The sequence below is a fragment of the Myripristis murdjan genome, chromosome 19 (genome assembly GCF_902150065.1).
Source record: "Myripristis murdjan chromosome 19, fMyrMur1.1, whole genome shotgun sequence".
Classification (NCBI taxonomy): domain Eukaryota; kingdom Metazoa; phylum Chordata; class Actinopteri; order Holocentriformes; family Holocentridae; genus Myripristis; species Myripristis murdjan.
Genome location: NC_043998.1, coordinates 22,148,362 through 22,171,945, shown reverse-complemented (window position 1 = coordinate 22,171,945; position 23,584 = coordinate 22,148,362). Strand labels below are relative to the sequence as shown.

Sequence of the window (23,584 nt, the reverse complement as noted above, 5' to 3'; positions counted from 1 at the left end):
ACCACTGGTAAAGGTTAATGAGAAAAAAGGAAATACATTACAGGTTTTATAACTTGCTCTGTTCTGTGCACTAAGAAAGAGACGAGGTGTATGTAAAATACATTTGAGTCGGAGGTGAGGAGCTGATTTTGTGAATCAAATCAACCAACTTGGCCTGTCCAAACAGTAAAAGTGACGTTGAAAAGACCGCAGTAACAGTGTGAAGAGATTTTATGCACTGTTGGTCGGTCACCGTGAGTCTGCTCTTAGTTTTCATCGGCTGTGGGTGAATCTTTTATCATATTTTTGATGAATTGATGCTGCGTGATTACATGCAGATTACCACACTGAAAATCAAACATGTTGATGAGTCTGTGGCCCTCAAACACCTCCGGACTTCACAACCAGCCATCGGACCTGCAGCCCGGCGCTGAGCAGCCCCGACTCCGCCCAGTACTCCAGAGGAAAAGTTGTGCAGCATAACCTCAGTCTTAAAATGCCATTGCATTTGATTTTTCCAACTGGGAAATCCGAATTTTAACTCGTAATCGATTGAAGAATCGATGGAAGCATTGTGCAAAATTACAAAAACCATCAAAGACCATCATAAACACAGTAGGATACATCGCTGCATAGAGATATTACGCCGATGCATCTTAATTCACTTGATATATTTGTGATACTTAAATGTTTTCTTGTATCCAGAGGTTTATGAAAATCACGTGTTGTGTAAACTGCTTGGTGCTATTTTTCTATTCAAAAAATAGATACATTTTGATGTATGTAGCATCAATGAATGCTTTATTTTTTTTATATCTCCCGAATGAATCCTTGTTTTTTATTTGTTCGCCTGCCTTCCATCTCGCTCTCCACCCCGTGTCGCCCCACTCGCTCATTATAAATCCATTAACAGGGGAGCAGAACACTCCTGCGGTGGAAGTGTGTGTGTGAAGTGCATCTTCAGCGGTTCTTCACTTCACTCTGAGCGCCACCTTTCATTTCTCCTCCGTCCGTTCAGCTCCTCGCCTTATCTGGTGCATGTCAGCAGGGGAGGGATGAGCGCATGACAACACAAACACACGTGGCCATCCTGACTACTCCACGGAAAAGAAAACAAGCCAAGGTGTGTGTGGTGTGTGTGTGTGTGTGTGTGTGTGTGTGTGTCCCAGCAGGAGGTTTTTCTCAGTGTTTGTTGATGTTCTCCAGCTGAGTGGAGGAGAGGCTTATCTTAATGAGGCTGCGTGGCTGGAAGGCCTGCTGTCTCCATAAAAGAAGACTACACACAGACACACACCCACACACACAAATATACACAGTGAAGTTGCTCCATTCACATGTGGAACAAGGAAGCCAAACACTCATTAACACACATCATGTCAGCCCAGCCATTCAACAGCAAAGATAAAGGAAGTGTTCATTTCCACTGGTAATGATGAATAATCAATCCATTAAACCAACAATATTATCCAGAGCTAAAATATCACGTGCTTGTTTTGGTTTCCTCGAGTTTTTGTTTGGTCACTTCATACTGACTCACCGCTGACTTGTTATTTCTAGATATTGTTTGAGGTGTGTTTGTGGCTAAGGCTTGTGGAAATAACGGCCTTATCTGACTGCAAGAACTGACCGAAGCACTAAGTTTCCAACAGCAGCGACACGATTACAGGTAAAGTTCCTGGAACCTGGTTTAGTCCCCTGATTCAGCAGCCAGCGAAAAACAAACTGCAAATAAATTGCAAAACAAACAAAGAGGTGCACGTCCTGATCCAACAAGTCCTCCGATCCATACGACGACATATGGGTTGTTTGTTCCAACCCTCGAACACGGCCTGCAGGAGAGTTTCCTGAATTAGTAGCATGTACAACCCACAGGAAAACCCTTCCAGCGAGCTAACAGACAGACGAGCTCGCTAGTCACTAAAAATACTTAAGGTTAAGGTTAGGAAAAGGTTGGGTGTCATGGTTAAGGTTCGGAAGAGGTTGGACATAATGGTTAAAGTTACGAAATGGTTGTTTGTAATGGTTAAGGAAAAAGTTGGTCATAACAATTAAGGTTCAGAAAAGGTTGACCGTCATGGTTAAGGATAGGAAATGTTTGGTTGAAGTGGTTAAGGTAAGGAAAAGGTTAGTTGCTTTGGTTAAGGTAAGGAAAACGTAGTTCGAATCGGTTAAGGGTTAGGAGAAGGTTGGTCGTCATGGTTAAGGTAAGGAAAAGGTTGGTTGTAATGGCTAAGGAAAAGATTGGTTGTAATGATTAAGGTAAGGAAAAGGTTAGTTGAATTGGTTAAGGTAAGGAAAAGGTTGATCGTCATGGTTAAGGATAGGAAATGGCTGGTCGAATTGGTTAAGGTCAGGAGAAGGGTGATTGTGATGTTAAGGTAAGGAAAACGTAGTTTGAATCAGTTAAGGTAAGGAAAAGGTTGGTTGTAATGGCTCAGGAAAAGATGGGTTGTAATGGTTAAGGTAAGGAAAAAGTTAGTTGAATTGGTTAAGGCTTAGAAAAGGTTTGTCATAACGGTTAAGGTAAGGAAACATTAGCTTCCCAAACACCAACTCTGCTCCAGTCTGGGTTTGAACCTCGGTCACCTGAGTGAAAGGTGTCTTGACTGACAAATCCACCACCACACCAACTTCCTTATCTGGACTCTGTCGCCTCCTTAATACTACACCACGGTGTCATTTTTTACAGAACCACTAGAGGTCGCTAAACTTATGTACAGGTCACAATAAGCTGCTGTACAAATTGCAGATGACCTAAGACGGCATCAGCAGGTGTACTCAGCTGTGCATTTGTTCCTTAAAAATTCTGGCATGTTTATGTGTTGTTTTTTGCACTGATGTTCATTACTGTGCTCTGTCTCTGTCAAATAAACAAATGAATCAGAATAAATGAAGAAATATAACCCAATGAAAAGCCTAAAGTATAAATATAACCTGAATTTCACAGATCAGACGGTTCATTTGTCGCTTGAGTGCAAATGTCAGAGTCATGTAACACTTGGACGGTAAATAAGAAAGTTTTCCTGTGACCCTGGCCTAGAAAGAGGTTATAGGTAAAGAAGTCGCTGTATTGAAGTACACAACAGTTACTGGGCTGTATCACAAAGGCGATTAGCAAAATAAAAGCCTTTCCCACAATGCAGTGTCAGAGATTTCATTCTGTCTGCACTTCTCTTTCTGCTTCTGTTGATTTTTTCCTTTCTGTTCCTTCTTGTATTCTGTTTCTTGTATTCAGCTCTGGACTTTAGAGCTGGAGATAAATTCAATAAATATTTAACTTTGTTGAAGGTGCTTCACATCTCTGTCTTTTTTCCCCCCTTTTTGTGATTATATCCGGTGCCCCTTTGGAAACCTTTTTTTTTTTTTTTTTAATGTGGATATGTGACATACACCATTCCATACTATAATATTTCACACTGATCCAATCCATGAAGTGACATGACGCAACACCGTGCAACGTAATGTAACCGAATGCAACGCAGTGTCATGCAGTGCAACTCGACATGACACAACAGGACTCCAAATCTAAGGTAGTTAAATTAAACTGAAAGTCAAATTTCTTTACAAACATGATTAATGACACAATTTAGCCTGATTTAAGATATATTCTAATTTTTTTTTTTCACAATTTAATACAATAAAATTGGACAGAACAAGCAAATGGCAATTTAGAAGAACAGACAATGTGCAAGGAAGACCCCCCCAACACACACAAAAAAAGCAAGGGCCTTATCATGTGGTTTAATCAGAATAAACAAAACACAAAAAAGGAAAAGAAATGAGAAAATTATAAAACATTGAGACAAACAGAAAATAAACCACAATAAGATTTGACCTGAGATACAGCAAAGTGTGAGTATAAATACACGTATATAAGTGCAGATTATGAATTTTAGGTGTAATAAATGACTAGTCTAACAACTTAAATGCACTGCAGACAGCGTGGCATCACCCAACATGACTTAGCATAAAGTCGCTGGCGGTGAGTTCATGGAATGTCAGATAAATAAAAACAGCACAAGGTCTCCTGTAAGTCTGTAATTACAACGAGCAACAATGTGTTTTTGTTGTTTGCTTCATCCCACCGGTGGCAAAAATAGCCAGTGAGTCAGAGACAGAAGGACAAGGAGGAAAAGAGAGGATGGCAACAAAGGCCAGACAGGAACACACACACACACAAACAAACAAACAAACAAACAAACAAACACCCTCTGAGACTGCCTCGACTCATATTGTCTTATTTATACAGAAGCCAAACACCATTGTATCTGTGCTGGTGTTATTGCTGCAGGCTGCGGTGCAAAATGTACACTTGGTGGTGAGTAATGCTGATCTATACTGGCAGAAGAGCGTGTGTGTGTGTGTGTGTGTGTGTGTGACTAAACATACAAAGTTAGTAGGAAAACCTTGGCGTGACACAAGGCAAACAAAGACCAGTTTCCACCTGGTGATGGCTGATGGACGGAGAGACAGATGTGCCAAATTGACACACACTCACACACACATGCATGCACGAGCACACACACACTCGTACACACACACACACACACACACACACACACACACAGCTTTGTTTGGGGTTACTTAACTACAGTCAAATGGACAGCTTGGTATCTAGCAATGGATGAATACACTCTTTCACTCTCTCTCACGCATGCACACACACACACACACACACACACACACACACACACACTAAACGCTACAGCGGAGCCATTGGGGTTATCGTGCCCTTTGGTTGGGCTGATGACACACAGAGCAACCAGTGCAACAGATGGTCTCCTCCAAGTCATATGAGAGCCACTGTTAGTGAGTGGGATGACCATGACTGCCTATTTGCTTATTCACACCAATGCACACATTTACACACACACACACACACACACACACACACACACACACACACACACACACACACACACACACACACACACACAATCACAGACACTCACTGATGCATGGATGAGCAGAATGGCCACTTGTGCACACATCTTTTGCCCCCTTTTCCTTCTCTTTCTAAGGATCGGTGGTCAGTGAAAAGTGACTTTTTTTATTCAAAACCTATGCAGCATTTTGCTTTACAGCTGAAGAAATAGAGCAGACTCGTCCAATCAGGACAGAGAAGCAAATCAATATAGCCTCTGATTTCTACATTTAAAAACTGCTGCCAAAACATTCTTATCAAATCAGATCCAAACACTGATCAGATTTGACATTCAGCTTCTGGGAGCAATTTTTAGGTGGACTAGTTGTTTTAATTGCAATTTGTAAATCAAACTTTCTACAAGTTGCATTTCAACGTCAACACCATCGATCATTAACAAATTATTTTCGAGACACGGTGAGACTGCGAGCCTCTAGCCGTCTCCTCTCTGTAATTTACATTGGGTTGTCACTGGGTCGGCTCTGGGAGGCTGTAGCCCATGTGGGATTTGGCACTGAACCCGCTCTGCTGCTTTACAGAACACAACAGGGAGAGGGCGCTGTTCTGCAGTTAAAGCTCTCTGGCAGTTTCTGGGAGGTGGCGGAAGGCGTGACACACATTTCTCCTCTTTCGTAAAGACAAAAAGAAAACAAACTCATGAGGAGTGACACCAAGGAGACAACAAGCAGCGATGTTCTGCAGCAAGAACAGGATTTATGGAAATGTCTTAAATTTATGGAAATGTCTTAAATTGTTCATATTTCTATTTTTTTCTATATTCCTTGTTTATAATGTTTATATTGCTTTTTGCTATTTATTATCTGTTTATACTGTTTATAATGTAAATTATGCTTCATATTTTGCTATCCACTTTGCTGCTGTAATGCTTGAAATTTCCCACTGTGGGACTAATAAAGGAATATCTTATCTTATCTTATCTTATCTTATCTTATCTCTCTTGAGAAACACAAGCATCAGACACGATTTCCAGTCGTGCACACCATGGTTTAATGATTTTTTACAGCAGTCATTCCCACAGTCTGGGTTAATATTCGTTACTGACTGTCTAGAAGGTCTGCATTCAAACCGGATAATGCACGTAGTCTGGCTCTAATCCAGATTACTGAGCACAAAGTTTGGCCTGTAAGCTATAAACTGAAATTTAAGCATTACGATAACTAGGTTAGCCTTCATCAGCCATTAACAGCCACACCCTGCACTGTTTTTGAGCAATTTTAGTGAAAAGTTTTGCATCATAGTCTTTTCATTTTAACTTGCAGGCCATAGAGAATGATACGCTAAACATACACCTGCTGCAATGCATTCATCCTGCTATTTTGATATGATTTTGTTTAGTTTTATTGAACTCTGCCAACAGGATAGCACCCCTGACTCTTTCCAACAAATTTACAGGATTTCAGGATTCGGCTCCAGTATATAATGCATTTTCCATAACTCCAACTCCAACTGCTGCAATAAAAAATGTTCTCACCCTGAAACCGACTGTCTCCTCAAGCTTTATGGAGGTAAGTTTGTTGCACAATTCTCTCTTTTCTCTGTAACCTTGTTTTCTCTTGTTGATTCTCATAAAGTCACTCTTGTTTCCAATGTCGATCCGGTCACCCTGGGCAACTGAAGCTCCCCAGTATGGCTGATACAAGTGTGCCCCCTGCTGTGTATTAAGGGCATTACAGCTTCCCTCAGCTGGTTAGAGTAGATAAAGAGGGAGAACATTCACTGTCTTTTAATGCCTGGACCAGCCACAAGTAGCAGTGTATTAAAATCCTCCTGTTAAGGCCCCCAGTCCAAAATGAATTTATAGACTCATATGACACCAGGTAGCTGTATAACCAATCACTCTACCAAAGACTAATTTTACTTACTCCTCACTCATTTGTTACGATCTCACTGGAGCACCAAGTGGGTTGAGTTTCCCATATGTTGCCACTCTCATAAAAGAAGTGAAGCTAGTGGGAAAATAAGTGGGACTCCCTCTTATTCCCATGCATTGGACCAAAGAGAAAGTCTGTAACTGAGAGGTCCAAATCCTCAGAGCAGCTGGGAAAACTGGGCAACACTTTCCCCTCTTCCAGTGGCGGGAAAAGTGCCCATGAGCAAGGCACTTAAACTTAAACTTAAACTGCTGCAGTGGAGCTGCTCAATAGCCACCAAAATATGTCTGTCTATAGTAGAGTGTGGATCTAGCCGTGTATTTTTGTCCAAACCCGACCCAAGACGGGAGCATGGTAACGGAGCCTGACCCGAACCCGACAGGCACTCTTTGTTTTGGTGTCTGAACCTGACCTGCACCTGAGATTTTGCTCATCCTCCATCTACAGGTTACATTTACTACCTGAAATAGCCAACGTCCAGCACTATACAGGAAGTCGCCCACAACAGACAGTAGGCCCATCATTTTTCACTAAAATAACGCCGACGTGACCAAACCTGACCTGAATTTCTGAATTTCTAACCAGGCTTGACCCGTCAGGTCCCGTCAGGCCCGGGTCGGGTATCCACACTCTAGTCTGTACTAAAGCTGGGCGATACGGCTGAAAAATACAGTCTTGATATCTCTTTTCAAATCAATCATGATTAATCGATTTTAATCTAGATTTTTCTCGTTTTTTCACTAACTACAACCACTAACTAATGAAAATCTTAGCAGGCATGATCATGTGACTGGGGATTCATGTGTGCATTTGTAGGCAAGCTCATTCTGTGTACAAGAGTGAATAGTTTGGCTTGTTTGACAGAGCACTCAGCTCTTCATAGTGCTATAACATTCGTAGTCAAAATCTCGACTTTACAATTTAGCCATTTTTTGCATGGATTCATCCGGTTTATTGCCCAGCCCTTGTTTGCACTGGCCAAGTGTGAGAATGAAGAAGAACTTTGCAGGACGAAGAATGAGCTCCATGTTGTTGCACAATTGCCTGGATTCTTGATTATCTTCTGTCCCGACCTCAGTTTGTCAGACTTGACAACAAAATCTCTGACACTATCTTAACAAACACTGGAGCGCCACAGGGCACAGTTTTATCTCCTTTCTTATTTACTCTTTACACTGCAGACTATAGACATAGTCAGCCATCCTGCTTGCTACAAAAGCTTTCAGATGACACAGCCCTAGTGGGCTTGCTCAACAAAGGCAACGACCTGGCCTACAGGAACGAGGTCCATTCTTTTGTCGACTGGTGCGACTCAAATTTTTTGAAGCTTAATGTAGGAAAAACTAAAGAACTCATTATTGACTTCAGAAAGAGCAAGGTGGAGCCCCCCCCACTGTTGATTAAAGGCAAACAGATTGAAATTGTCGAGTCCTATAAGTACCTTGGTGTGTACTTGGACAATAAATTAAACTGGAAAGAGAATACCCAAGCCTCACTGAAGAAGACTCAGTCCAGGCTCTTCTTTCTTAGGAAACTCAGGTATGTCAATGTTAGCACAAGGCTCTTGGACATCTTTTATCAGAGTATCCTGGCTAGCGTCCTTTTCTTTGCTGTACTATGCTGGGGGGGCAGCATATCAGTTGATGATAAACATAGGATCAATAAGATGATCAAGAGGGCTGGATCAGTTATCGGCCTCGTCCCAGAGTCTCTCGAGGCTATTGTTGAAAAGAGAACCAGGTCTAAATTAAAACTGATTCTGTGCTACGAAAACCATCCTTTGCACAATGTTTTTATAGGTCTCGGAAGCTCTTTTAGTGAGCGTCTTGTGATGCCTCGGTGCTCCACTGAACGTTTTAGGAAGTCTTTTGTTCCTGCGGCTGTCAGGTATTTTAACAAACATTGTTAGGTTCAGATTTGGCATTGCTGCATAGCTTTCTTTGGTATTTATTCAGTATTTATTCTTTTTTTTTTTTTTTTTTTTTTTTAAATCTTGCACGTTTCTGTGTTATCTTATCATGTCCTCTCTTTACAATTCATGTCCTACTTCTAGATCGTCTCATTGGTTTCTATTGTCCTATTGTTTTTGTTGTGTATCATGTCATGTCATGTTTTTTGTTTGTTTTTTTCTGTCTCTGCTGGTGGTAACAACAGTTTCCCCTATGCGGGATAAATAAAGCTTACCTTACCTTACCTTACCTTACCTTGTTTTCGAGCAGCTTTGGACCCGGGTCACTGAGGTCAGACAGTCAATATCAACTCAGTTAAGCTTGACAGTCATCATATTTAATCTAACTGTGGGTTTGCTTAATCACGAGGAGGCAGGAGCAACGTGACACCGGCCCAACATGACAATTTTTATCTGGTCAGCTTATCGGGTCGAGACGAGCCTGGAATTCCTCATCAGTCGCCTGCCACCGAAAAAAGCAGAGGAAGAGTGGAAATATTTTAAGGTCAGGCTGCCGCTGTGTTCCAGACGGAGATGTTTTGAGGGACGGCTAATGCCAGACGTGTGAATCACAGGCTGTCTGAGCACACGGTGTGAGTTACACATGCATGGTAACACATTTTCCGCTCACACGGGAGGGCACGGCGACAGAGACACAGAGAGCGCCGGGCTGAGGCAAAAGTGGAGCGAACGCAATGAACATTCATTACACCTTCATCATCATTATCATCATCATCATCATCATCATCATCATCGGCGGAGGCGGCGGCAGTCTCAGCCTGAAGAAGCCCTGAAGAGCTCAAAACAATGTTCCAGACCGGCAGACTAATGCACGGCTATCTTTAGAGGGGAATTCAGTTCAATCAATATCTGAGCCGGGCGCCATCAAAAAGCAACCTTCAGCAGAAGAATTTAGGATTTAGAAGAAACAGACGCTTATTGTACAGCTCAGGCATTTGAGAGGAACAATTTCCTACATTTATAAGAGCTATTCAAGTACATTTGATTATTTTTGTTAAACCCAGCCTGCACACGAATTCACGTGGCTCATAAATCTCATCTTAAAAGCCTGTTCATGCATGAAGGCTTGTTCTTAGTTGTGTTTGATACTTTCAATTTTTTCTGTTCCTAGTGACTGTTGTAATCATATTTTTCTTGCTTTTATTCCGTCTTTGCAGTTACTACTTCTTTATCCAAACGGCTAAATGTCTCTTATCCCCGTATCTTTCTTATTTATGCATAATTGATGTTATGTGATGTTACCAACGTTGGTGGTGCAGTTGTTTTACTGTCATTTTGTGCAGCACTTTGTAAAGAGTTTTAGAAAAGTGCTACATAAATAAGTTATGATTATTAGGATTTTTTACAGCAGTCATTCCCACAGTCTGGGTTGATACTCGTTACTGACTGTCTAGAAGGTCTGCATTCAAACCGGATAATGCACGTAGTCTGGCTGTAATCCAGATTACTGAGCACAAAGTTTGGCCTATAAGCTATAAACTGAAATTTAAGCATTAAGATGTCTGTGTTAGCCTTCATCAGCCATTAACGGCCACACACTGGACTGTTTTTGAGCAATTGGAGTGGAAGCAAAAATTTTTGTATCATAATTTTTTTTTTAAGGGTCTGAATTATCTTCAGTGAATATCTACCTATATAAACCAGTGGGTTATTTCAGAAAGCATTAGAAGGTCAGTGAGATAATTGCAAAAAACATTATTCCATATCCTGGTGGATATTAGGTTTAGGATTTAGGAGCTGATGACTCATAATGATAAAAGTTCAGAAGATACTTCAGAGCGTTTTTTATTTGTCTTACTCTTTAGTCCTGCTTTGTGTTTTGAGTATTTCTGCTTGTACATGTAAAACCTGCTTTTGTTAACAGTGCAGATTTTTCCTTCCTGCATAAAATACCCACAATGGGTTGAAAGAGTTTTTGATCAAATCCAATGACTCAACCTCATCTCTGCTCCACCAGCTGCTGAAATGTCTGTCCAGATTCACTTTACAGCCTGTTCTTCATCTGGGAACCGGAACAGAGGCTGCTGCTGCTGCTGCTGCTGTGTTATGTGACGCCCCTTCAGTGAGACACAGAGAGACCTCGGTGTTCCTCTCTGCTCGCTCCTCACAGGTCATGTCGCTCTGCTGCTCGCCACCTGGACGACAGCTGCTCGCTCCGTGCTGCCTGATGCTGGTTCATACGGCGACCCGTTCCTCTGCCTGGTCACCCCCGTCCCCTCTCCTCCGGCCGGCTGTGTCACCCTGTTGGTGTTTTTCAGATGCAAAACGTGATGGGAACAAGCCGACCGACAGATTAAGCTCTTGGGTTATGCAGTCCGTGTACTTGGCAGTGTCACTACAGGATCTGTACTGAACAGAAAACCCATCTCTTTGGTCTGGCCTTTATGTAGTTTCTTATAATTTTATAGTTTTATAGGTATTTATTATTCTTATCTGTATTTGTTTTATTGTTATTTTGCTGATTGTTTCTATATATTATATTCTACATTTTATTTTATTGTTTTTTATAGTTTTTATATTTTATTCAGTATCTTATTTAGTTTTTATTATTGCTGTTTTTATTGTTCTAAATCTTTTTATTAACTCTCTTGTCTGACTATTTTTATTTTTTCAATTCTTGATCTTTTATTTTTTAAATTAACCATATTTTATGAGTGTGCATTGGTCTCTTTGTCCTTTTACTTCTTATTTTCTGCTTATTTGTCAGTCAAGATGTAAAGCACTTTGAATATCATGCATATTCAAAGTGCATGAATTTTGCTTTGTTGTATTTTTTCAGTTTGATTCTTTTTAGGTCATGCTGCTTCTTACTGCTGTATAGTGCTTTTCCTGCAAGCCAGATTTCTGTCTGGGGTGAATAAAAACCTGAATTGGAGTGATGCCTTTTCATGCAGGATGATGGGACGCTGCAGTGTTGTCTCACCCTAGTGGTACACTGGAGTACCGCAGGGGGTATGTGAGATTTTTTTAAAAAATGCACAAAATCCTAAAATAAGTAGCCTATGCTATAATCAGTTCAATAAAAAAATGTCAATGTAAGTTTGATAAATCGCATTTCATACTCAGTTTCCCCTCCGGGTTTCCTGAAGATGTCAGATGTGTGTGTTTGTGGTTTAAATCTGCTGCCGTGGTCGTCGAGCGAGGACGTTTGTTGACTAGGATCGGAAAGCCAAGACAAAAATCAACAAAACTTGTGGATTAGTGGTTGAAACGTAGCGGCGATAGAGCTGAAATCAAGGAGAAAGAAAAGAAAAATAAAGAAAAAACAGAGCCAACTAAATATTGACTGTATCAGGTTCTTGTTTCAGTTGTTTTTTTCCTGTCAACTTTTTTTTTTTTGGGCTGAAATAAAAAAATTCAAAGGGTTACACTCTTGAAAAAAGTCTGAGAACCACCGGACTAGTCAGTGTAGCCCTGTGCTGCCTTCAGGCGCTCCTTGTCACTTCTTACATCCAAGATGGGAAATAAAGTGCAAGTTAAATGACAAGTAAATACAGCTTGTGAGACATTAAAGTGGTTTTTGTGGTATGGTGTCACGAGGCTGAGGTGGCTGAGCCCACATGCAGACACAAGGCAGGCGGGTGTGGAGGTTTACTAGGGAAGCAGACTGGGAGAGAGAGGACGGTGGGTGATGGCATGATGATTGGCAGGTGAGTAGAGAGAGAGAAACACAGGACACACACACACACACACACGCACACACGCACACACACCAGGAGACAGAGGGGAAACACTAGAAAAACATCATATGACCAACAAAATACACTGAAAACTATTCATTCAGTTCATTAGCTTTGTTAGCCAGCAAAACTACTTGGTTAAGGTTAGGAAAGGCTTCATCATCACGGTTAAGGTTAGGAAAAGGTCATGATTAATGTCCCAAAATGTTCATTAACGTTTGCTAATATTATCTAGGTACAGTGAAGCGGTGGCAAAAAAGAAATTACCACCACTTAGCCACTTGCTTTTCTGTTTTCCATCTCCTTGCATGTTTTTGTAAATATCCTCACTGTTTGCACCTTTGCAGGCCGGCATAATAAATCACACCATCATCATATTTTCTGACTAATTTTTCAAACAGAGTTTCAAATGAACAAGGTATCACAAAGGACACACCCATCACAACCATCCACATAACAGAGGATGCTGCTCTCTTGTGCTCTCGATACAGACCACTTACATCTCTTACATTTTGCTTATTAAGAGAATCTGCTTTTTTTATGTATCTGGAGCAACAGCTTCATCAGTGCAACACTTTCTGACTGTATGTGAGGACAACATGCCTGAACACTTACCTACTGCCTGTACTTGGGTCTGGAAGGAGGTTTTGGTTCAACGCTGACAATGGGTAGTCGCCTCATCCTCACTGTGTGCTGATCCTCAGGAGTCAGGAGCTGATGATGAGAGGAGATGAAGGTGTTGTCCTCCGTACGTCTGCCTGCTCTGCCTCAGCCGGTGATGAAGCTGTTTTTCATGTTGTAACTGCTGAGGTCGTTCAAGGCTTAGAGGTTAAAAGCACGATGGGATATGAAAAACATCTGCCATTGGGATGAGATAATCACACTCATTTCCAATGCCAATGAACTTTGTCTGGAATTTCTCTTTAGTCGTTTTTTGATACTAGTGGGCTGATCTGCATATTTGAAGATATTTATAGTTATCTCCAAGAAAATTCTGGTGAATTTCCACTGCAAACAAGAGGGATTATCTCATCTCACTGACATATTTTTTGGCATGTTTTAAAAAAAAAAAAAAAATAGGATTTAAGGCCGAAAATGAAACTAAATGACTTGTTAAAGAGGGTCTTCTGCAGTGTAAGCAAAGCAAGGCATTTTTTCTGAGGTGCTGTTTGTTTTGAACTCACAGTTCATGTTGTAACACCTCGTAAACACCAGTAGATGGCGCTGCAGATCCACGTATGACTTACCCAGCTATTTCTGAGGTAAAATCAGCAACTCACTCAGTTACATTAATTGATTCTTTATTGTGATTTTTAGATTACAAATTATTTCAGGTACAGTATACAGATTTGAGGTTGGCAATAAATAATAATAATAATAATAATGATAATAATAATCAATATCTGATCTATTTCAGATGTTGAATCTACTGTAAAAGCTGTACATCAAGATGCAATGTTACCAACTGATACAAGCAATAATTTGAATCAGTATGTATAGGAACTTCAGTTAAAATTAATAGACTTTTTGACATTAACAGACAGAGGTATTAAATTTTAATCATCAATCACTGATACAATAGATCTACTGACAAAAGAAGTACATTGGTAGCACTGTGTAGAAATCACTGGAGGAAAACATTCAGAGTCTGGACATCAATACTGAACTCCAACAACCTGACCGGCTCGTAAGGTAGCAGCCATCACAAAAGGACATTTCACATATTTAACCTGCAACTGTTCTGCATTACTATCGCAGACGATTCTTTCCGGAAACCGGCGCAAAACCGCGGCGTCCCTCAGCCGAATTGTTACCGGACCGTTTTCCTGTCTCCTGCAACGGCTGGGAGGGCAGACAAACTTTGATTTTACCAAACAATTCCTCTTGGGGATGGAGCCAAAGTGCAGCAGTAGTACAGTACAGCAAGCATGCAAGTAAAACATGGGACTTCAAAACCAGCTACATCTGAACCACCTGGCAGGAACTGCGGAACCTCAGGAGGAAACGACAGAAAGCGTCAACTAAAAAACTTCTTCCTCCTGGTTGTGGAAATCGGTAAAACAATGTCTCTCCGTGGCTTCGTGGTAGTCCGGTCTGTGATCTGAATGCATGCACATTAATTGGAATCGGGTCGTGTTCGGTGCACGTTTGTGTTATTTCAGCGAAAAATGATGGACCTACTGTCTGTTCCGGGCAGCTTCCTGTGTAGCACTGGAGTTTACATGACGACACTGAAGGCAACATGTAGGCTATTTCAGGCGGTAAATGTAACCTCGCGATGGAGGACGAGCAAAAACTGAGGCTCGGGTCGGGTTCGGACACAAAAAAGAGAATGCCTGTTGGGTTTGGACAAAAATATGCGGCCCAGTCCGCGCTCTACTGCACACGTATGTGGGTAGAGATTCTGTGAACTTAACTTGTATAGTAAAGACACGGCAGTATGGCACTTTGCGTGTTGTGTTCTCGTTTCTTTGCACTGAAATGCAGCCCGGCTGGTGGCAAGAAAATTAAAGGTGCGATGTGTAGCATTTTTAAACATCGATATATCACTGTCAAACTAATCGCGATAGCTTGGTGTAACTACTGTAAAGAAATTAGACCACAATCGACGCCTGTGGTTTTGTTAGTGCTTGTGTTTCACAAAATGAAAACCACATTTCCCATCAGCCCTGTGGCTTCCTGGTGCAGCCTGTCCCTGGCATCACTCTGGGTGCGTTTGTTTTCTCTTTTAGTGCGTTTGCTTTCTCTTTTAGTGGGTAAATATGTGTGATTTGTGAACTCTGAACGCTTCTGTTTCCTCTGGAGGAACAGCGCCCTCTTCCTGTTTTGTGCCATAAAGCAATCGAGATTTCCCCCCAATCCACCCCATTGGTCAAAAATGTTAAATGTAGTGTAGAAGCTGCCAGTCGTAGCACTGCTAGTCTAATTTCCTGACAGTAATTACACTAATGTCTCAAAATGAATGTCTTAATGAGTTATTGAAGTCAAAATGCTGCATGTTGCACCTTTAAATCAGAGTTGACAGGACTTTGTCTGTCTGGAAAAAGTCAAAGGGCTTAAACAAATATTTCAGAAATGTTCTCTCTGTATCGTTAAAATCATAATCCTATCCAACACAAATAACACATATTATCAACATTTTATGATTTACCGTGGTCTCCGGTCCTCTAAACAGCACATGGTGCCATTTAACAGCTCAAATGTCGGTGCAGAATTTGCACAAAATATTTCCATTATAGATATATATATATATATTTATTTTTATTACCTTAACAAGATCTGCTCCCCTAATTATATGAATCTACTTTTTGTTCTATCCATATTTGTTTTGACAAGACAGGCATTTACAAAGATGCAAACTACAAAGCTTTCATAGAGTAAAATTAAAATTACATTTAAAATATGTACATCACATACATTTGTGGGGAAAACTGCACAGAATTACTTGAATGGGCCATAAAACAGAGATACAAACAAGGAAACACAACACAAGGGAAATTTAGGTTGTGTATGTGTGTGTGTGTATGCGGATGTGTGCGTTTATGTATGTGTGTGTGTGTGTGTGTGTGTGTGTGCATGTGTAAGTTTTGGAGTTATATTACATTCACAGTTGCAGAGGAAAGGTGGGCTGGGAGAGAGAAAACACTGGCCGTGTCGCCACTGATGGAAAAATAAAAGTGTGGGTTTGGAGATAATTCCCAGGCACGCTGACGCTGAAATTACTAATGGAATGTTGCTGATGTCTCTCTCTCTCTCTCTCACTCTCTCTCTCTCTCTTTCTCTCTCACACACACACAAGCCCACATACACACTCGGACACACGATGGGTCTATGAGCGGCAGCAGCCAGCGGTTCTCATTTCTTTGTCAACGTACTCCTGCAGCTGAAACTTTGGTTCATCAGGCTCCTTCGTGGTCCTGTGCTTCAGCTCTCTGAGAGAGAGAGAGAGAGAGAGAGAGAGAGAGAGAAAAGAAGGGGTAAAACCTATGTTATCAGATGAGCACAAGAGAAAAAATGTCCCACTGACAAACACCATTCAAGTTCAGATGATCAGTCAGGTGATAGTGTGTGCCACTTTATTAGGTCCACCTGCATAATCTAATCTAATCCAATCTAACTGTTGTGCCATAAAGTTTCCTTTCCTGCTGCCTATAATGCTCATCTTTTCTTGTTGTCACAGTAACAGAGGTGTTCATTCACTTCTGTGTTTGGCATTGAGCTCATAGTTAGTGCTGCTGTTGGACTGGACTGCACTTTACTGACAGCTGTTTCCACTATTCTGTCCCCCCTCACTGTGTATACACAGAGAGGACAAAAAATTTGAAACACCTCCCAGTATAATATAGTCCAGTACAAGAGCTCTGCAAACTACAACCTCAGTAATAAACACAGAATTAAAGTGACACATTCTCCACAATGTCAACACAAACTGAACATTATAAACTTTGTTAAAAGGCAGAATTTATGCTGACCTGAACTGCATCGGACTGTACAGGTGGACCTGATAAAGTGTATTATGTTGGCGCTCAGGGGCAAATATATATATATATATACACATATATATACGTCTTCTTTGATGTGCATATTGTTGAATAACCACACGCAGATATGAACTAACATCAACCAATCAGAGTGTGGATAGACTTGAGATTCTTGGGCTTTTTTTTTCAGCCCCAGATTTGTGTGTCGACTGAGTTCAAGTTTACACGCAGAAATGCTATTTTCATGTCAGATGTTCTTAAAAACAAAGACTGAGGTTTGTTGAAAGGGTCACAATGCAGAACTGACCCTGACTCTTGAAGTCTTGAAGACTCAGCTGTCAAAAAAATGTTGAAGGATAAAACTTATCAGTGAGTCAGACCGACGATGATAGCCACAGGATGCTCATCATGGGTCCAGTGGTGAGAACCGTGCACATTCAACCATCACATTTTGTTCTTATGATCAAATTTTGGCACAGATTCTTTCATATAAGTGCAATTTTGCATTACACTGAAATGCACCTTTGCGGTTTGCTTCTTATACTGCAGGATGTCCTTGTTTGTTAACTGGCTCTGCTTTGATTTTCCCACAAAACAGCATGTAAACACAAAAGTCTTGGATGTCTGATGTTTACCAGCAGTACATGAACACACCACGAGGAAGCTTCTTTCTTCCCTCTTCCAAAACAGCATGCTTTACTGATGTTTATATGTTGAAGACCAAGAAGTTTAAATATTTATGGATAGTTGAATTTCACCACTTTACTATAATAAAAGATCTTATTTATGAGGGAAACACTCATTTTTGGATGGAAAAGTCTCCGCAGGCCAAGAAAAGAAACAAGAAAAAATATAAATTTATAGGGGAAAGCCTGTTTAATTATGAAAAAGGAAAGACAATCGCAACAGAGGAGCTGGTCTAAAGTTCGGCCCTGGCGAGATGTAATGCGCTCGACTGCAGAGCTATTCTTGGCAGCTCGCCACCGTGCCAGCCTGTTACCATAACAAGGCTTTAAGTGTAAAACAGCTCCCACACAAATGGTCTGTCACTGTGCATTTAAGTCAAATTCCCAATTAAGACTTATTCCTGTGACTCTGGAAAAATTCTATCGGCACAAACAGAATTTATGATTATAAGCAAGTCTCTAATAGGCGAACCAGACGGCCGCTTGCTGTGCTGCTGTCGGGGGGGAAACTTCTGGTGGCGCTGATACTGACGGCAAATTAAAAGCTGAATTTGTTCGGTTTCTTGGTTGATTTTCTCAGCGGATTTGGACACTTTGGTATGTTCTGTTATTATGACAACATGGGCACGGGCAAATTCATCAAGTACAGGAAAAAAAAAAGAAGTAGCCTCGCCCAGTCAATAAACCATTAAAGAAATCGTTTGAAAGTGTTACCAACTCTGCTCTGCACTAACACCGCTCTGTCCGAAAGGCCACTCCACTATTGATTTTAAAAGACAGCAGACTTGGCTGTCTCATTTCAGCCTCTCCACTTCTTCACATACAGAGTCAGCCTTGGTAGAAATACTCCTGCATGCGTTTCGTGGCATCTGCCCATCGTTAGTACTGCAGATATTTCTTAAGTACAGTGTACACAGTACTACAACCACAGTACTACACTATTTCTATTTTTTATATATTCCTTGTTTATAGTGTATATATTGCTTGCTGCTATTTATCATCTGTTTATACTGTAAATTTGCACATTGCCCACATCTATGCACATTGTATACATCGATGCACACTGGTTTTTTGGTTTTTTGCACATTGTTTTTTGCACATTGGGTACTTAGATCTTTAGATCTCGAGTGTCATCTTTTATTCTTTATTTTTTCTTTATTCTTTATTTTTTTTTTCCTTTATTTCTTATTTACTTAATCTTGTACTCTGTGGATACTGCTGAAAACTGTGAATTTCCTTTGGGATGAATAAAGTATATATCTATCTATCTATCTGTACAGGTCGACTTTTCAAGGCCGATACAGCAATGATAGTTTTGAGCAAGAAAACGCTGATTAATCTGATTCAATTTAAGAGCTGCAACCAACACATGCAGAGTATCTATGTGACATTTCCGCTGCTATAAATTAATAAATTCAACAGTAGAACTATGCTATTTCCCACACCGCCTTGTTCGGTCACTCAAACTGAGTTTTGGAGTAACATACAAATACCACTAGATGGCAGCAGCTACATTTGAAATACCACATTGAGCCGCGCAAGCTACTTCATTTTCCACAAATATTTAACAATAAAAGCCCTGTTAAGAAATGGAGGTATTTTTTTCCCCCACAGAAACACTGGAGGGCTTTTAATTTGAAACGAATACATGAGGTGTTGAGTTTGTATTAAAAACACAAACGGGAGGTTTCGTACTAAATTATGACCAAATATACTTATCAAATGGAAGGAACTAAAAATAAAGGCCTGTCTCAAATAAAGCCTGCTTCCAGTAAAGGCAGTGGAAACAGCGTAAACCAGTTTTTTGTCAGTTCAATTTTAATCTTAAGTAACTACTCTGTGACACAAAAATGTGGTGTCTCTCAACCAACTCGATAGTTGCTGTTTCTTGTAACGTCTGAGGTCTGAAAAGCGAGCAAAGTCTGAATTTTCCAAATAATTCCTCTTGGAATGGGAGCCAAAAATGCAGCAGCAGTTCAAAAAAAAGAAAAAGAAAAAGAAAAAAAAAAGAAAACAAAAGTGTGGCTTCTACAATTGTTTTCTCTCTACAGTGGCTTGAAAAAAAGTCACAGCAATAACTTGTTGTGCATTTTCTATAATACTTTTCTGCTATAATCCATATAATGAATGGATATTTTTGCCCTGGCTCTCTTCCATGAGAAACACTGTAAGACAGACTTCATTTTCCTTTCTGTCATGTTTTTTTCAGGCATTTGGCCGACTCTCCTCTGTTCTTCAGGGCCAAAAATAGCTCCTGAGACTGTTTATCGTGGGCTCTCTTGAACCAAGGATGTCTCATGCAGGACAAGAATTAGCGTGAATTATAAATAATCAGAGCAAAACGATTCTGGGGAATGTGCTGAGTGTTTGGGAAAGTGGCCAAAATGATTCATGTGTCCCTGGTAGATCATGCTAACACCTTCATAGCAAGACACTCGCATTACTCAAAAATAAGAAAACCGACCATTTTAGTCATGGAAAGCTGGCCTGTGGATGAAATTAATACATAAATAAATAACTTGATTGGTTTATTTGGGGAGGTTTTTTTTAAGGTGAACGACCACACATTCATCTGCAGTGAGGTGATTTTTCCGCTGCACACACTCGTCTTATTCATTCGCTATGGAAACCGGGCGAGACGTGACTGGTGGTTCAAAACAGTGCATTATTTTTGTGTATATGTGATGTTAATGTTACTAATCTCCCACACACAGCCTCCAGGCCTGACCTCATATCTCACCATCTAGCTCTAAACACCTGCAATATATTATTTTCTCACGTCGGAGATAATGCTGGTCCCCCCTACTATCACTCAACATGGAGTGTAAACTGTTAACACGGAGAACCGCAGTGATGGATGATGTCGCTTCAAATGCTCTTATCGTTTAAAGTCAGTCAACCGATGGAGCGAATGTGCGAAGGTGTGTTAACTTTCAGCCCCAAACTGAGAAGAACTGAGGGATCCTTGCTGTCTAGTGTCAGTTCATACAGTACTACGTGTGTGTGTGTGTGTGTGTGTGTGAGTGAGTGTGTGTGTGTCTCACTTGGCCACAGCAGTGAAGGCCAGCTCCACGTTCAGTCCAGATTTAGCACTCGTCTCCATGAAGGGCACTCCAAACTCCTGCACAGAGACACAGCGAAACATCTGCTAGTGTGTTTTTGTGTGAGTGTGTGTGTCGGTGTATGTGTGTGTGGGTGTGCTCATGTGTGCAACCTCATTCATCCACCCCTGTGAGGACCACATACCCTAGCTGACAAGGACAGGACGGAGGGAAGTCTGAAGCGTTCGTTAGCGCCGTGCCGAGAGGTCTGACTTCCAAAACTGACCCGCGCCGTCTGTTTCGGAGCAAAAAATGCCCACCCACTGGAACTTAACCACCCTCATTTTCACCTACACACACACACACACACACACACACTCATACCTATCACCACACATTTCCACCTGCTCAGTGATGGCGCGACGAGCGAGCGAGCGGCTGATGAACCTCTTTCTCCGGCCAAAACAGCAAATCTTTCTGCTACCCTTGGATCTGCGCTCTAATTAGCTCGCTTGCTCGTCTCTGTAGTGAAAATTTTCTTTATGGATCACTACAAGTATATGGAGCTGGTTAAGCATTAGTTGACTTGCTTGTCATATTGTACAGGTATGATGTGTGATATGATAACTGTCTTTCTTTTTTTATATTGATATATAGTACAGTCTAAGTACTTTTACTTGCAGAGTGCTTTTTGTGTCTTTCATACTAACTGTTGTGACACATATCAGAAGGTGTTTTTTTCCTTCTTTCTTTTTATATACGCTATTTTGTACCTTTGTACTCACATTTTTGTGGAAACACGACATTGAGGAACGTACTCTTGTATTTGGAAAAGGGGGGCAGGATACAGATAAGCTACGCTTCCTCCTGTCCCTCCTCGAGCCTTTTTTTGTTGTTTCTCTTTTTTTTGTATCTTTTTTTTTTTCTTTTTATCACTTCTCTTTTTTTTGCTGTGTATAGACCTTGTGTCTTGTGATTGTTGTTTTTCTGGCATCGAGGTAAATAAAGAAACTGCAACTGAAACTGAAACTGAAAATGTGACACAAGCACACAGGTGGGGTATGCCTGTAGGGTTAGGGTTCGGTTTTTAGGGATCCAGACTAACGACGTAATCCCACAAGACGATCAGTGAAGGAGCCACCAGTTAAAATGTGAGTATAACAAGAAACAGGTAAATAGATACAGCATGTGAGCGATAATGTGAGGGATAATGTGCATCCAAGCGGTCATTATGACAAAATAAACCCAGTGTCGAGGTCCTGATCACCCTGAAGGGACTCATTTTGCAATAATAACCCACTGGGTGTACATGATCCCGCCTATTATGCAGCTAATTATGACAGAAAACAATGATTTGGAGAATAATTCATAGCAAATTTTCAGCTGTGAATCAACTGGCTCCAACTAGGGTAGGGTTGTAAATAGGCCGTGTGTGTGTGTGTGTGTTTGTGAGTGTGTGGCTCTTCACACTCGTGTAGGAAAGAGATCAGCTCTGTTCATGCTGCTGCAGTTCCCACCGGCCTCCACTAGAGGTCGCAGTTTACCTAACGCCACTTTAAGGTTACATGCAGGGCTGAGAGGGCAGAGGACACACAATATGGAATCAGTGGGAGGTTGCTGCAAGTGCATCAGTGTAAACCTGTGTTGTGTGTGTGTGTGTGTGTGTCACCATCCCTGTGCGTCCCGGCCCTGACAGCCGCTCCTCACCACTCGTGTTGTACGAAGCGCTACACGGCTCTTACGGCTTATCTGGACGAGGCGGGCTGGAAAATTGAGTTAGCGAGCGCGTGTTGTTTTTATTCCCGACAATAACAGCTTCATGTGCCTCCTTGAATACATAATTATAGCCACTAATCAACATGCGGCCGCACGGTGAGAGGTTTAGGGTCCACTTGGCTGCGTGGGCAGGTTAAGTATGTAGTTTATGGTGGTCTGGATTGTCAAAGAGTGTGTGTGTGTGTGTGTGTGTGTGTGTGTGTGTGCATACAGCGAGCTCACCTTGGCCAGTTTCTCTCCCTCCTCTCTCTTCACCACCCTGTCATGTGTGGAGTCAGCCTGGAACAAATTGGACACACACACACACACACACACACACACACAGACATGGTGATACAAACCATCACTTACTTCCTGCCCTAATTCCTGCTGGTGGTGACAAAAGAACACACACACACACACACACACACCATGTAGGAAGGGTGACAACAAAACTAAAGAGACTGTGTTTACTGTATTACATTTATATTTCGACTTTTCCTCTCCCAAATTCATGGGCTTTTATCATTCTCAACAACCAACCATGCTTTTTGTCTCCATCAATATTCTTTGAAATCTTTGGTTATTATTATTATTATTATTATTATTATTATTTCTAATCCCAGGTTCCTAAAATGAGCCCATAAAACACAGCATACTTTGTTTTTTTTAGACACATGCACAGAGCGATATGTACGCAGACTAGTGGAGTTTTAACTATACAAACGCTGCTCGTCAGCCCGAAATGATCTCATTGGTTGAGTTAACACATGTGGGCGGAGTCAAATCTGAAAAGCACCGAGGAAACTCTAGAGTCAAATTATAAATTATGAACCCTGTATAACGTCTTTTTCATTCATGATCAGAGCACTCAGGATACTGGAAAATTGGCAGGTTGGTTAACGAATTAACGCAGACATCCAGGCAGGGGCGGATCCAGATTATTTGCAGGAGGGGGGGCACAGGGGGGAAATGTTAAATTGTGAGCCCCCCCAAAACTAGACTAGACTACAGCTGAAACAAGCAGAGCTACTTTTCTTAAATTGTGCAGTGACACAGTGTGTTCTTCACCTTGTAAGGAAGGTACAGGGGGTTGCAAGTCAGACTCCCCCATTCCCATTTTATTTAGGGTAAATTAAACTTGGAAGGTCGGCTAGACTATCTAGCCAACCTAATG

General features: G+C 41.2%; 1 protein-coding gene across 1 annotated transcript in view; it reads right to left on the bottom strand.

Moving 5' to 3' along the window:
• Nucleotides 1-13,985: 13,985 nt before the first annotated feature.
• The window catches only part of rab26 (RAB26, member RAS oncogene family), a 115,533-nt gene continuing 105,934 nt past the window's right edge, over nucleotides 13,986-23,584 (bottom strand). The window contains exons 7-9 of the mRNA XM_030078387.1: nucleotides 22,651-22,707; nucleotides 20,656-20,732; nucleotides 13,986-16,376 (exon numbers count right to left, since the gene is read on the bottom strand). Coding sequence (XP_029934247.1) covers nucleotides 16,274-16,376; nucleotides 20,656-20,732; nucleotides 22,651-22,707 — 237 coding nt within the window. The 3' untranslated portion in view covers nucleotides 13,986-16,273. The remainder of the gene's footprint in view (nucleotides 16,377-20,655; nucleotides 20,733-22,650; nucleotides 22,708-23,584) is intronic.